The sequence below is a fragment of the Lemur catta genome, chromosome 5 (genome assembly GCF_020740605.2).
Source record: "Lemur catta isolate mLemCat1 chromosome 5, mLemCat1.pri, whole genome shotgun sequence".
In the NCBI taxonomy this organism is placed as follows: Eukaryota; Metazoa; Chordata; class Mammalia; order Primates; family Lemuridae; genus Lemur; species Lemur catta.
This window is the reverse complement of record NC_059132.1, coordinates 73,406,256-73,421,436: the sequence shown is the minus strand read 5'-3', so window position 1 is coordinate 73,421,436 and position 15,181 is coordinate 73,406,256. Positions and strand designations below refer to the sequence as shown.

Sequence of the window (15,181 nt, the reverse complement as noted above, 5' to 3'; positions counted from 1 at the left end):
ATACGTTTTGAAATCAGAATAGATGCATTCTCCATCTATTGAGAAGATCATCTGATTTTTATCCTCTAAAATTCAAAATATATAACAGTAAAAAAAAAAAACCAATTAAATAATGAGCAAAGAATCTGAATGGACATTTTTCCAGTAAGATTTATACAAATGGCCAACAGGTATATGAAGAGATGCTCAACTTCACTAATCACAAAAATGCAAATCAAAGCCACAATGAGATATCACTTCATTCCTGTTAGGATGACTATTATCAAAAAAATAAGTAGTGTTGGAAAGGATGTAGAGAAATCGGAACCCTAGGTACACTGTTGGTGGGAATGTAAAACGGTGTGGCTGTTGTGGAAAACAGTGTAGCAGTTTCTCAGCAAATTACAAATAAAACTACCATACAATCCAGCAATTCTACTTCTAGGTGCATATACAAAGGAATTGATATCAATATCTTGAAGTCCTGAAGACATATCTGCCCTCCCATGTTCATTACAGCATTATTCACAATAGCCAAGATAGAGAAACCACCTAAATGTCTAGCAATGGATGAATGGATAAAGATAATGTGGTATATACATATAATGAAATATTATTCAGTCTTTAAAAATGAAGGAAACTCTGCTATATGCAAGAACATGAATGAACCTAGCAGACATTATGCAACATGGATGAACCTGTAGGACATTATGCTAAAAGAAATAAGCTAGTCATAGAAGGACAAATGTTGCATGACTCCACTTCTATCTAAAATAGTCTACCTCACAGAAACAACTGAATGGTGATTTCCAGGGGCTAAGAGGGAAAAGGAAACGGGGAGCTGCTGTTCAAGGGGTACAAAGCTTCAGTTATGAAGATGAGTAAGTTCTAAAGATCTGTGTAACATTGTGTATATAGTTAATAACATTGTATTATACACTTAAAATTGAGAGGGTAGCTCCCACGTTACTTGTTCCTACCCGCCCCCCCACACACACATACGAGAAACACATTTTACTGGTAAAAATGAAAAATAGCTACATGCTTTCTTATGTAGTTGGAAATTTTAAGAACAGTTTTAGCCTACTTTTCTATCAGTTATTATATAAAGTCTCTTATCCACCTCAGTTAAAGAATTTACATTGCTTAACACTACTAACTAGTTTGTAACTACAAACTATCATAACATTTGTAGCAGAAATTCAGCTATATAAAATTTAGACATTGCAACTTTGGAGTGGAAGCAAGCACTGAGCTTTATGATGAGAAGGAAAACTTGTTAAGAAGTCTGAAGTACAAGGACTCTTCAGACTTACAGAGAGACCCTCATACACTTAAATATGGCAGTGTAGAAAAAGAAAGACAAAGAGGAAAGAAAACATGGGCAGACACTTTAGGTCTAATATTGGCAAAATCTTAGGAATCTAAATTTTTTCCTAACTTCCAAAACTAAGAAAAGAAATTATTTCCAAAAGAATGTAACCAAGGAAATATATTCAAGTATGTTCACATCTACAAGATAGCTCAACATCCTTTGTCAAGTGCAGCATTTGTGAGATATCGGATAGGTTATAAATTTGATGTGCAAATCTTAATTTTATGTGTATCACAGATGAGTTCCCACACCCAGCCAGTTAAGAAAAATACAGAGTGAGGAAAAGTAAAACTGATTTATTATGCTGCTGTGGCAAACAACTTAATTAGATTTTCTGGCCAAACTGCACAGAAGTGAAACTTACGGGAACTAGTAGAGTAACACAAAAATGCACTGCTCTGCCTGAATGCTATTCTCACTCTATACTCATTTATTGTGTCTCTGGACTATTGCTGACATATTTGCAAAAATGAATATACCAGCCCTTCCTGCAGAGCAGGGCTAGGGACACAAAATGAGATCTTTCACCTCTAAGAACAATGCTCTTTCAATACATGTGAAGGCAAGTAACTGAACCAAGTCATGTCCTAGGGTCACATCCATGTGACTGTGATACTTTCCCCCAAGAAAGGGGTACAAAAGTTACTGTGAACATCTGAATATCTATGAAGAAAGAGGTATGTCCACAAATCCATGTTTTAGCATTGAAATTTGGGAGGAGTTTAACTTAAGACCAAAGAAATTAGCTAAAAGTAAAAACAAAAATCCTACCCACTGGTGAAAAAGCTTTACACCTTACCCACTGAGAAAGATATTGTATCTCATCTCCTGGCAGGGTGGAACCTACAGATCAGATCCATGACCTGTTTTTCTTCCTCACACATGGGCCAAGCATATTCTACAATCTACAACAGTTCACCATGGGAATTTTAATTTTTTATTTTGATAAAACTTAAAATGTTACTATCAGCCTATTCTGGAACGTCTGAACGACTACTTCTAAGTTAAATATAGTACCCATCAATAAAGGGCTAATAACCAGAATCTACAAAGAACTCGTGCACATCAGCAAGAAAAAAAAAAAAATCAAACACCACCATTAAAAAGCGGGCAAAAGACATGAAGTTTTTCAAAAGAAGGCAAACGGCCAACAAACATGAAAAAATGCTCAAGGTCACTAATCATCAGGGAAATATAAATTGAAACCACAATGAGATAACACCTTAACCCTGTTACAATGGTTTTTATTAAAAAGTACAAATAATAGATGATGGCATGGATGCAGAAAGGAATGCTTATACACTGTTGGTGGGACTGCAAATTAGTACAACCTCTAACAAAAACAGTATGGACATTCTCAAAGAACTAAATGTAGACCTACCATTCAATCCAGCAATCCCACTACTGTTTACCCAAACGAAAATAACTCATTTTATCAAAAAGATACCTGTACTCAAATGTTTATTGCAGCACAATTCACAATTGCAAAGATGTGGAATCAGCCTAAATGACCATCAATACATGAGTTGATTCACAAACTGTGGTGTATTTATACATATCATGGAATATTACTCAGCCATGAAGAAGGATGAGTTAATGCCTTTTGCAAAAATATGGATGGAACTGGAGACCATTATCCTAAGTATCTAAAGAATGGAAAAGCACACACCACGTGTACTCACTATTAAATTGGAACTAACTGATGAGCACACATACGTGTGGAGGGAGGTATAACTCAATGGAAATCAGAGGAGGTGATGGGTGAGGAGGGGATGGGTGAAAACCTACCTAATGGGTACAGTGAAACTATCTGGGTGACAGACACACTTATAACCCTGATTCAAGCATTACAAAAGCAAGCCTTGTAACCAAAAATATTTGTACCCCCATAATACTTTGAATTTAAAAATATATATGTAGTACCCATAGTCCCAACACTTTTGGCATTAACTGGTATAACTACGTCAGGAGTTAATGAAGAAAAAGAGAAGCGGACTTAATATATGTAAAAGACACATTCACATCAAGTTAAGGCCAGAGGAAAGAATTTTACTCTGCAGGAATAAAGGCTCATTAACAGTACAAAACAGATTCATTAGATGGCATTCTGAAATACAGCACAACTAACTCAGTATTCAGTATCATGGTCACACCGGGAACACCAATCTAGTTTGAGTAAACAGTATCTAGCTTTACATTTTTACTGGTTATGCAGTCAGTTCTGTTGATATTTACATCGTCAGTTTGGGTTGTATCACTATGTAACACCTATGTGCAGAAGTACATCTACTTTTATATTATAAACATTTAAGTGACCATGTAATTAATGTAATTAAAGCAATACCGGGCTTATGCAATTTGGAAATTGGATTTTTACCTTTTTCATTTTTAAGTGGTCTAAACACGGCTGAAGTTTGAGAAACAATGCAGTCTTAAGGGTACTGAGAAAGAGAGAGACTTTCAAACTGAAATGGGACCACTTAATAATATTTGCAAATAAACTGAGGCACAACGCACATAGAGTCTGTCCTTCAACAGCTTCATCGTCTACACAGAGGTAAAACTTTCCTCAACAGAGTTTACCCAGCTCCTGGAGACCTTTGCTTTAACACCTTCCTCCTTTGTCCCTTAACCTCTTAATCCTTCCTCCTTCATCCCTTAATCTTGCTGTGAGTCTACCAGGAAAATTTAGCCCCCAGTTTTAAGCAAGTGATTAATAATAGTGCAAAAAGATTCAGTGCAAGTGATGAGGAATTCAGAAAACAGATGTTTGTCCAAAAAAGAAGTGATGACATTTAGGGTATTAGAGAGAAGGGAAAATACAGCTTGAGTATCCCTTAGCCAAAATGCTTGGGACCAGAAGTGTTTTGGATTTCAGATTTTGTAATACTTGCATTACCTGATGGGTATCATGCAGAACTTTGACATTTTCAACAATATCTTTATACTACCAAGAACAGAATTAGCAAAAATACAGTGAGTAACGCACACAGGTCTTGGCCCCATGGAGAGCATCGTGAGGAACCTTCAGTTGGCATGCCTGGCCTGCACAAATACCATTTAATTATGCTGGTGGACGTCCTTGCATGCAGAATACATCTCAGCTGAAGGGGGGCTGGGAGGGTCTTCTTTCCCCCTGGGGGATGCTGAATACATATATATGTTTATTTATTACTTTTTATTTACTCATTTATTTATTTATTTATTTTAAGAGACAGGGTCTTACTCTGTTGCCCAGGCTGGAGTGCCGGTGGCCCAATTATAGCTCATTATAACCTCAAATTTCTGGGCTCAGATGCTAAATTTTAAACTGTGTGTTGTGGACCTGCATTCTGACTGCGACCTGTCACATGAGGTCAGGTGTGGAATTTTCCACTTGTGGTACTCAGAAAGTTTTCGATTTTGGAGCATTTCAGATTTTGGATTTTCAGATTAGGGATGCTCAACCTGTAGTAGAGGAAAGCACGACCACTGTCTCAAAACATATGAAGGGCTGTCACACAGAAGTAGGATGAGCCTTATGTCATTCCAAATGGTGGCTCTAGAATTAGAAGGAAGAAGTTACAAGACACAGATTTTGCTGTAAGATGCTGAGGACCACTACCATTTATCAAACAGCCATTGCATGCTAGGACCTCGCTAAGTATTTAAATACATTGTAAGATTTATGTGGAATCTTCCAGCTACTGGCCTTGGTCACTAAACTAATAAAAGCATACAGAGGGTGATTTCTCAAGTTCTTTCTCCCACACCAGCTTAATGAACATGAGCATAACTAATAGTAAGTTTCTATAACCTCTTTTTCTCTTGATTCTTCAGCAAATGAAACAAAAATACTGCTCAGTAAAGAGATCAAGATAATGAGCAAGCGTATTAAGGAAGAGAACATTAATCACTGCCTTTGAGAAATGATTACATCGTTATTATTTAAAAATTAATCTGAAGTTTGTGAAATACATGCAGTGAAGGAAGAGATAAATGAAAATATCTTAAAACACCTATTAAGATAAATTTTGGTTGCAAGTGATTATAATTTAACAAACATAAACATAAGGTAACATACTAAGTCATAATTATAGGTTATTTTGGTCACTATGTTTCAGATGTTAGTAAATGTTATAATGTAATCAAAAGTATCAAATACTTAAGTTTCTCTCCCCAAACCAATATTTTCCCATTCCTTTAGTCCTGCAGTCCCTAATCCCAGGGCCACAGACCAGTACTGGGAAGTGGGCTGCACAGAAGGAGGTGGGTGAGTGAAGCTTCATCTGTATTTACAGCTGTTCCCCATCACTGGCATCACTGCCTGGGCTCTGTCTCCCATCAGATAAGCAGCAGCATTAGATTCTCATAGAAGCAAGAACCCTACTATAAATTGCCCATATGAGGCATCTAAGTTGAATGCTCTTTTTGAGAATCTAATGCCTGGTAATCTAAGGCGGAGCTGAGGCAGTGATGTGAGCCCTGGGGAGCAGCTACAAATACAGATTATCATTAGCAGAGAGGTCTGACTGCACAATAAATATAATGCACTTGAATCATCCCGAAACCATCCCCCCCACTCCCCTTAGCCCCAATCCATGGAAAAATTGTCTTCCACAAAACCAGTCCCTTGTGCCAAAAAGGTTGGGGACCACTGCTTTAGTCTATAAGGCAAAAGTGGCTTCTGACAAATTACAACATAAGGGATGTTCTGCTTTAGGCTATAGAAAACATGGCCTACCAAATCCTACCATGGATTAGGATAGAATTATAGTATGGTTTAAGGAATAAAAGAGTATTCATCTAAATTCTAGCCTTAAAAATGTTTCTGACTCATAGAATTAAAAACTTAACAGATTGTGTTAAAACTAAATATGAAAAAAATTGCTAAAAACAATGCTTAAAATAAGAATAAATGCTGAAGATGAACAAAAGTAAGCCTTAGCTATGGCAGAGAACTCAAAGTAGACACTGAAAATATTAGGCGGCTTAGAATAATTTTATGATTTGAACACATACACAAAAAATGAAGTTACAAGAATTTGGCCATGATAGCTGTCCAAGGAGAAAATTCAAGTCAGGTATCTCAGGCACTAGTGAAATTGATAAATTGTTAAAACATAAATACACTGAATCATTTTTCTTGAAGAAAAACTTATTTAAAAACTGAAATATGAAGAGGCAAGGAACATTTGCCTTTCACATGAATTTATTCTACCTCTGCAAATCTGGCCAACTGTTCAGCTAGTTGTCTTAACTAAGAAAGATTTTGGGCTGGGCTCAGTGGCTCACGCCTGTAATCCTAGCACTTTGGGAGGACAAGGGAGGAGGATCACTTGAGTCCAGGGGTTTGAGACCAGCCTGAACATAGCAAGATCCCATCTCTACAAAAATATAGGAAAAACAGCTGGGCATGGTAGCAGCCGCCTATAATCCCAGCTACTCAGGAGGCTGAGACAGGAGGATCACTTGAGCCCAAGAGTTTGAGGCTGCAGTGATCTGTGATGCTGCTGCTGCACTCTAGCCTGGGCAACAGAGCCGGAGCCAGTCTCAAAAAAAAAAAAGAAAAAGAAAAAAAGATTTTTAAGAACACCTACATGCACCTATTCCCACCCATTGAAATATCTTTACATATGGCACAAAAGGAAAATTAATTCAACAAATATCATATATGCCAGAAGTTATCTGTTGCATGGGATAAAGGGATAAACAAGATAACTGTGTTCCCAGCCCTCACTGGGTTTGTAATTTTCCCTTTCATGGCACAGTCTATGGAGAAGATCCTCTTACATGTTATCGAGATGTTGCAAGAACTCCATCTCAATCTGGGTGACTACATCTGATCACAACATCTGGCCAATTTTTAAAGAAGGACATGAAGCCAGACAGAGCCAACATCATTTCTCTTTCTGGGGAGAAGCAGTTCACTGAACTTTAGAGTTGAAAGTGGCCCTACTCCACTTGAGTTACTATAACAAAGTATCAGAAACTGAGAGGCTTATAAACAACAGAAATTTATTTCTCATAGTTTTGGAAGCTAAAGATCAAGGTGCTGGCAGAATTGGTGTGCAGTGAGGGCCCACTTCCTGATTCATAGATAGTGACTTCTCACTGCATCCTTACATGGTAGGAGTGACAAACAAGCTCTCTCAGGCCTCTTTTCTAAGGGGACTGAGCCAATCCAGGAGGGCTCTGCCCTCATGATCTCGTCACCGCCTGCTATGGTTTGAATATATCCCCAACGTTTATGAGTTGAAAATGTAATTGCCATTGTAATAGTATTAAGAAGTAGGGCCTTTAAGAGGTGATTAGATCACAAGGGCACCACTCTCATAAATGGATTAAGGCCATTTTGTGGGCGTGGGTTAGTTACAAAACAGCGGAGTTGGCCAGATTTCCTCTCCCCTTTAGGAGATGGCTAAAGCCAGGGATGATGCTCACCAAATGCTGGCTCCATGCTTTTGGACTTTCCAGTCTCCAAAACTGTAAGAAATAAATTTCTTTTCTTTATAAATTACCCAGTTTGTGATATTTCATTATATCAACAGAAAATGGACTAAGACACCTCCCCCTAAAGCCCCACCAACAGAATGGACTCCACTTCCTCACAGGGTGTAGAAGGTAGCGGTTAAGAAAACAGAAGTCCAGGAGCCAGGGAGAAAGAGCTCAAGTACCGGCCCCACCTCTCACCATTAGTGCAAGGTGACAATTTCTTTACCTTCTCTGACCCTCAGCTTCCCCATCTGTAAAATGGGGAAGACAATGCAGCCATATTTCCCAGGGTATTACAAGGGCTGAATGAGATGAAACATGTAACGTACCTCACACAGTGATTGCTACCAGATGCTAAATGTTTTACATGCAGTGCTAAGAAGAGAAGGATCTCTAATCCTTAGGGTAGTGGTTTATCAGTAGAAGAGACAAAAACAGAAGTAGTGGGAGCACGGCCAGGTGGGGATGAGAAAAAAAGACCTAGCCAGGTGGCACAGACCCTGCAGTAACACCTCTTGGCCCCACAGGCGACGAGGAAAGTTTGATGATCACTGCCCAAGGGAATCTAGTTTCTTTCATTTCATATCCCAGGACCATAAAATATCAATTTCCGTAATTTAAAATCTTGTAATACTGATCTTGTCTCGTAACTTCCATAATACTGTGTCATACTCTTATCTCATAAATGTTCTCCCAAATCCTCTTTCTTCCCCCAACTTTCTAGAATTACTTATTCTTCAAATGAAAATTTCTCATTACCCCTGAAAGAGATTATTATGCAGCTGTATGATAGCACATCTGGTTTTCCGTGTTTTAAGGAAATGAGATGAAGAGGACAATCAGACTTATGGATTTATAGAAGAAGGCATTATAGAGGAGTCATTCCCTCCACAATGGTGAGTTAGCACAGAATTTCCTCAACTATTTAATCTTTATCTAAAATGTAATCCAGTATTTCAAAATGTCTATTTTCACAAATATATAGAAACAACCCCATTCAAGCTTAATTCATACAAAACTTCCCTTGACAATCAAAGGTCTTAGAGGTAAAATAATTTTCTGGATCATTTAATCAATGAATTTGTGGTTGTGTCCAAGACCCTGACCTCAAGCTGCTCTTGGTCTAGTGTGAAACACAGACCCAACATACCTCTAGACTATAAAGCTAAGGGTTATAACAGAGGTAAAGAAAAATGCTGTGAGTAAGCAGAGGAAAGAATTATACACTTGACCTCAAGCCTTTGCTCCAACGTCTCTTCCTCTGGGAAGTCCTCCCCATAACCCCAGCCAATGGGCCCTCCTGCCCCATCTCATTACCATCCCATTGACAGCACTTTAGCTGAAACTATCCTGTGTGTGTGCATGTTCACCATCTCTCCCAGGGGAAGGTGCACTCCTTGAGGGAAGAGACTGTACCCCACCATGTGGCACAATGTCTAGCACACTATATGCCCTCACTTAACTGTTTGAGACCAACTGCCCTGAGGTCTAGGAAGAGACTTCTCAGAAAGCCAATATTTGAAGTGGGCCTTAAAGAATCTAGGAGTCTGACAGATAAAGAAGGCTTTGCAGATTTAAAATTCAACATTAAACTGCCATGTCCAATCATCACATATACCTTGACTACTTTTGACCACACTACTTTTGACTTCTCTGTGCAAATATCTTATAATTCATGGATTTAAGTTTCTTTCTTCCTCACTGTAACAAGTTCCAAAAGCTTAGTTTCTATTACTGCTATTAACAAATCTTTCAGTAGGAAAAAAAAAAGTATAATCTAGGTTCTTATGGAAATTCATTTTTACACTTCAAAATCTCTCTCAGCAACTATACATTGGTTTCTTTAAGACCTTCAAAGAGACTGACCTAACCAAACAAATGCAGTAAATTAGGTTTGGTACAGGAACCTCAGAAACTTCAGGAGCTTGATTTCTTTAGAATCTTATTTTTCTTCAATGTTCAAGTTTACTTAATGAAGGAAGGAAACTGTCCTTATCGAAATAATCAAACTTCTCTCACATGCCAAAAATTTAGTCAGCTTAGTGTTTACGAAGGGGCAAAACACAAAAGTAACATAAAACGACATTTTATTTTGGAATGAGAGAGGCAGAGACAGGTAGCTGTTAACTTCTTTGACGCTTCAGGACCACACACCCCATTTCTTGCTTGGTAGTGAGACATCTGCAGCCTCCTCCATTTTCTGGGAGAAACGGTGGCTAGGAAAAGGCAGCCCAGGCCATCATATACACTCCATACATAACCACTCAGGTAGGAGAAGGCCACACACTGTCAGAGTAGAGGGGACCTAACTTAGGTGATCTGCCAACTTCTCGTTCTACAGAAAAGGACATGGAGGCCACAGAACAGAGGTGAAATTTTTCTCAAATCCACAGTTAGCAGAACCCAGGAATCCTGACTTGGTCAGGCATTGTTTCCACTATCCTTGTTTATATTTCTTCAGGACATCAAAGTTTTACAAACATAGCCAGAATGCTCAGGAGAGAAGATTCATGGAACAGAGCTAAGACTAGGAAGTCTGACTCAGCCCTGAATAGGACGGCATAAGCACCAGTCATCTGGACATCCTCAGTTGGCCATTAGACACTCAGAGCACAGCAGGCTCCTGGCTTCAGACAGCTCAACCGAATTTTCCCAGTATTGATTGTTATGAGTCACAGTCCTCCTACAAGAGGAGGTCCCCATCCAGTTTTAAAAAATAAACTGGATTATAGGAACGCACAATATCAACTCAGTGAATTTAACCCAACAAAGGTGGGTAAATCGATATATTGAAGGTGCCTGTTGAGAGAAAGTGAAGGGTAGAAAGAAAAAATCTGAGCCATGCAAATAAATGTCTTTTGTCATTTGAATTCAATGCAATGGGGCTGGGAATGAATGTTTGTGCCCTGCGGTCATCACTTTCTGTTCTTCTCTGAAGACATTTTAGAAAAAAAAAAATCACTATCTCCTCAACTACAAGTTTCATGGGATGGGAGAGGCAGAAAAGAGAATTGAACCTAAAGTTGTAAAATACTGCCTAGGAGAATCTTCATTAAAAATGATCAACTAAAATGAAATAAGGCAGTCAATTTTGACAAGCAGTCCTTTGGCTGACAACATGAGCAGTACTATATACCTATTTTTACTCAAGCAAATAACTTCACAAATGGCTGGTTAGTTCTTCAACATGATAAATCTGAACATTTGAGCACAATTTTAACTAAAAGTTGGAACTATTTACATTCTGGAATGATTGATAGGAAGCATTGGTGATTATTTCTTTTTTAAAAAAATGCGTTACTATTGGGTATTCCACTCATTTTGTGGCAAATTCAAGAATTAGAAAAAGACTCGTTGTCAGAAAGAATTCCATGACAAAAAAGAGCCTAAGTTCTTCTTTTGAAGTAATTTTACTATATGAAAAACAACTTCAAACAAGTGATCAAGGCCAGAAAAACATTTTCTCTGTGTAAATATTTGTTATATTATTTACCATATTGTGGTATAATCTGGACTCTACATATAGTATTTTTCCCCAAATCCCCAACCACCAAAAATCAGTGAATGAATGATTTGAAGGAAATTTGTCAACCCTCCATTAGTAGTTGAAACTACAGTTTGAAAATTAGACTCGGTGGACCATACATCCCCTGGGCAGGAACAGACTCAATGTATAATGTGTTCTCATTAATGGATGTGCATAATGGTCATCTTAATCGCCTTTCCTATGATGATATTCATCTTTGAAGTACATTAATTTTATGTAGCAAATACATTGTTAAAATTACTTCAGAAAAGGATATTAGCACTGTTGACCTTCCAGAGATCACACCAAGGAACAGCATCCCAAGGGCACGTGAGTAACAAGTGCTTAAGCAATAGGCCTTGCCTTGCTCTTTCCACAGTGGCTGTTAATCTGACCTTGGGTCAGTCAAAAAAATTGGCTGCTCTGTTTTGAAATATCTAGGCAAATGTGGCTTTTAAGTATTCAACATGATTAAGAAAAGTGATAAGGCCCTTTGAACACCACATCTTCTTTTTACTTATACTCCTCCAGACATCTTCACCTCCTTGAGAAGGCTTTAAAAGCAAAACACACACAACTGACCAAGAAAATGTGCTAAGTCACATACACACACACACACACACAAACTGTAGAGACAACTTAATCTAGGCTGGGTCACCATGTGGCCAGGGCAGCGAAAACTTCTGATGACAATGACTAAATAGAGAAACTCAAGCACCTTCAGGACTCCTCAGTGTGGCTACCTTATTAGAGGTGAACTGTAGATGACAGAACACATGCTATAGGCACTGTAACCAAAGCACACCGCTTAAGTTTCCTCATCTGTAAAATGGAGACAATGGTTTCAGAACATAAGAGCATGTTAAGAAATAGAAAAAAAAAACATTTGGCTTGATGTTCAGTTTCCACTCCCTGCCAAGCCAATATTGCTATGACTACATGGAAGGTGCCATTTGTATTAGGAAAGATGCAAGAGGGTTGACTGTACATAAGCACGCAGTCAGCACACACTTGGGTTCTGCCTGATTGATCCTTCTGGGTGCTGTTTAGAACAAGAAACAGGCTCTTAACTACTAGTAATGCTTTCTCTGCCTGGAAGGAAAGAAGGGACAATACCGCAGGAATTCAAGGATGACCCAACATACAACCAAGCAGTTTGAGTAAGGTAGGGTTGACACACAGGGATTACTAATTTATAATAAGCCCCAACTGTCGATTCCAATGGCCTCTATAATTCTAACTACTCTCATTAGGGGAGAAGGCAAGAGAGACTGACCTTGAATCACCTCATTTCCAACTAAATATGGAAAACCCTTCAGCACAGTGGTTCTCAACCACAGTTGCACATTAGAATCACCTGAGGAGTTTTTACGACTACAAGCCACACCCCAAAGCAATTTCATCAGACTATCTACAGGTGGGGGAGGACAGACACTCATTTTTTTTAAAAAAAAAAAACCCGGTGTGATCCGAGATGCAGCCAAGGTTGGTTGAGATTTGCAGATTAGGATCACCCCTCTTCACCTCATGTCACTTCTGCTGCAAGCCAGAAGGAAAGCCAACCTAGAGCATTTCACAACCACAGCTTCTGAGTAGAGCAGGTACCATGGGATCCTGAACGCTGGAGGACCACGGGTGCCCGCACCTGGGTCCACGCAGAGGGGTGAACAGAGCTTATGAACTAGGGCTCCTCCTGGGAGAAGCCATTATCTCAAACAGTTTGCGCTTCAACAAAAATAAGTTCAACAGTCTTCAGAGGTGCCGCCAACAGCTAAATTTGCCTGACCATTAGGATTTTTTTTCCCCCTTAAGAGGCAGATCTCTTGGCAAGGCAAGTCAGAATATTTGTGGGCGTGCGCCCCCCCACCCACACAGCCTACAGAGAAGGAAGCGTGCAATCCCCGCGGCCGCCTGGAAAGCACCCCGCAGGCTCCCCACCGCGCGGGCCCGTGGCCAATGCACCTGCCGGCGCGCTCGGCCGCACCTGCCGCGCCCTGCCCTACCCTCCCCTCCTACCTTCCAGCAGCTCGTCCAGGCTGGTGACCTTCCGGCTGCCGTCGATGGTATAGATGGTGCGCACACCCTGGGGCAGGTTCACATTGTCCGACAGGGAGCGGGTGAGCTCTATGAGGAGCGCATCGAAGGACCGGAAGCGGTCGCTGGAGATGGCAAACACCAGGCCCTTGAAGTAGCGGTCCCCGTTCCGGTAGAAGCGCGCCTTCTTGGCCTTCTTCTCCGAGCTGAGGGCTTGCAGGGTCCGCGTGCGGTAGAAGCTGCAGTGGGCACTGTGCGCCGGGCTGGGGATGAGCCCGTTCCCCTTGGGGCCCGAGCTGCTGCTGCCCCCAGAGGAGCTGGGGGCCCCTCTCCGCGACCCCGGCCGCGGCCTTTTGTCCCGTTCCTCAAAGTGCTCCAGCTCAATGCTCCTGGTGCTGGCCATCGCGGCTGCTCCAAGGGCTTCCCACAAAAAAACGATCCAGGCAGGCTAGTGCCAGCGCGAGAACCCGTGCAGGGCGGTCCGACTGTGAGGGCCCTTAAAGCGCCGGGACACCTGGCTCCAGCATCCCGCCCTCTCCTCGCAGGTGGGGCCGATGAGCCGCGGGGGCGCCGGCCCGCCCGCGCCCGCAGCTAACAGGGGCCGCCGCGGCGAGCTGCCCTGCGCATTGTCCGGCGCGGCTCGCCGCGCGCCTCCCGCCGGCCGGGGAGCCCCACGCCCCCCCAAGCGCCTCCTCCCCCGGCCACGCCTCGCAAGTCCCGCTCGGGAGCCGGCCGGGAGAGGCGAAGTTGGCCGCCCGAGGCTCGCGCCGGGCCCGCGGGCACACACAAAGCTCAGACGCCCGGCGCGGCTCCCGGGAGCGCCGAGGGGAAGGAAGGAAGCGGCCGGGGAGGGCGGGGAGCGTGGGAGAGGCGCCCCGGCCCGCCCACGGCCCGCGCTGCAGCGCCGCCGCCTGGCTCGCGCCCGGGCCCTGCCCGCGGGGCAGCGCGCGCCGTTTCGGGCCGAGAGGGCCGTGACCGGCCCTGGCTGGAAATGATGCCGCCCGCCTCCCGCGCAGCCGGCCGGCCCAGCCCACCCGCGAGCACCCGCGCGCAGACCCGACTCCGCCGCCCGGCCGGGGGTCGAGGCTGGAGGGGGCTTCCTGTCCCCCAGGGACGCCAAAACCGCGGCGGGAGGGCGGGGGGAGGGGCGGGCGGGGGCCGCAGCGCTCGGCGCGGGAGCGAGGCGGCGCCTCCTGGGTCCTAGGCAGCCCCGCCGCCGGCAGCTCCCGCCCGGCGCCGCGCGCTACTGGGCGCAGCCGCAGCGCGCTCCTCCGCCCGGGAAACGCAAGCGCGCAGGCTGGAGAAGCTACAAAGGAAGGAGACTCAAGGGCAGGCGGCGCATCCCTCAGCCGCCCGCCCAGGGAGGAACCGAGGCCAAACTAGAACAGAAATCCAAAGCACAGCATTGGGTTGGGGCACAGAATTTATTTTTGAAAACCAGATTTGTTGCTTTATTGAAAAATCCTTTGAGAAAACAGCCTCCATAGTTTCCATTGCAGATTCGCTAATATGGTACGTTGAGTAACTTTCAGTAGAATGAATGATCTTCTGATCATTGGCTTTTGAGGGATTTATTTAATGAACAAATGCTGATTGAGAGCATGCTGGGTGCCGAGCATCGTTTCAGTCGCGGGGGATGCCCTAGCACAGGGAAGAGGGAATCTCTGCGCTCGCTCCGCAACGCGCTCGCATTCAAGAGATACTTAATGTCGCCAACCTGCGCTTCTTACGTAAGAGGTCTATCATTTGTAAGCATTCGTCGTACTGGAAACCTTAATTTTGCAGTGTCTGGT

The 15,181-nt window shown here is 42.6% G+C and overlaps 1 protein-coding gene across 4 annotated transcripts in view; it reads right to left on the bottom strand.

Moving 5' to 3' along the window:
- DCLK2 (doublecortin like kinase 2) overlaps nucleotides 1-14,362 on the bottom strand; it is a 153,228-nt gene extending 138,866 nt beyond the window's left edge. For 3 of the 4 annotated variants that reach the window (XR_006735373.1, XM_045552104.1, XM_045552103.1), the window contains exon 1: nucleotides 13,371-14,012. Coding sequence is in view for 3 of the 4 variants with exons in the window: in XM_045552104.1 (XP_045408060.1) it covers nucleotides 13,371-13,791 (421 nt within the window). In the remaining variant the exon portion in view is untranslated. Of the gene's footprint in view, nucleotides 1-13,370 lie in introns of all 4 variants that reach the window. The other variant, XM_045552102.1, reaches the window with a different exon arrangement.
- Between the last annotated feature and the right edge of the window lie 819 nt (nucleotides 14,363-15,181).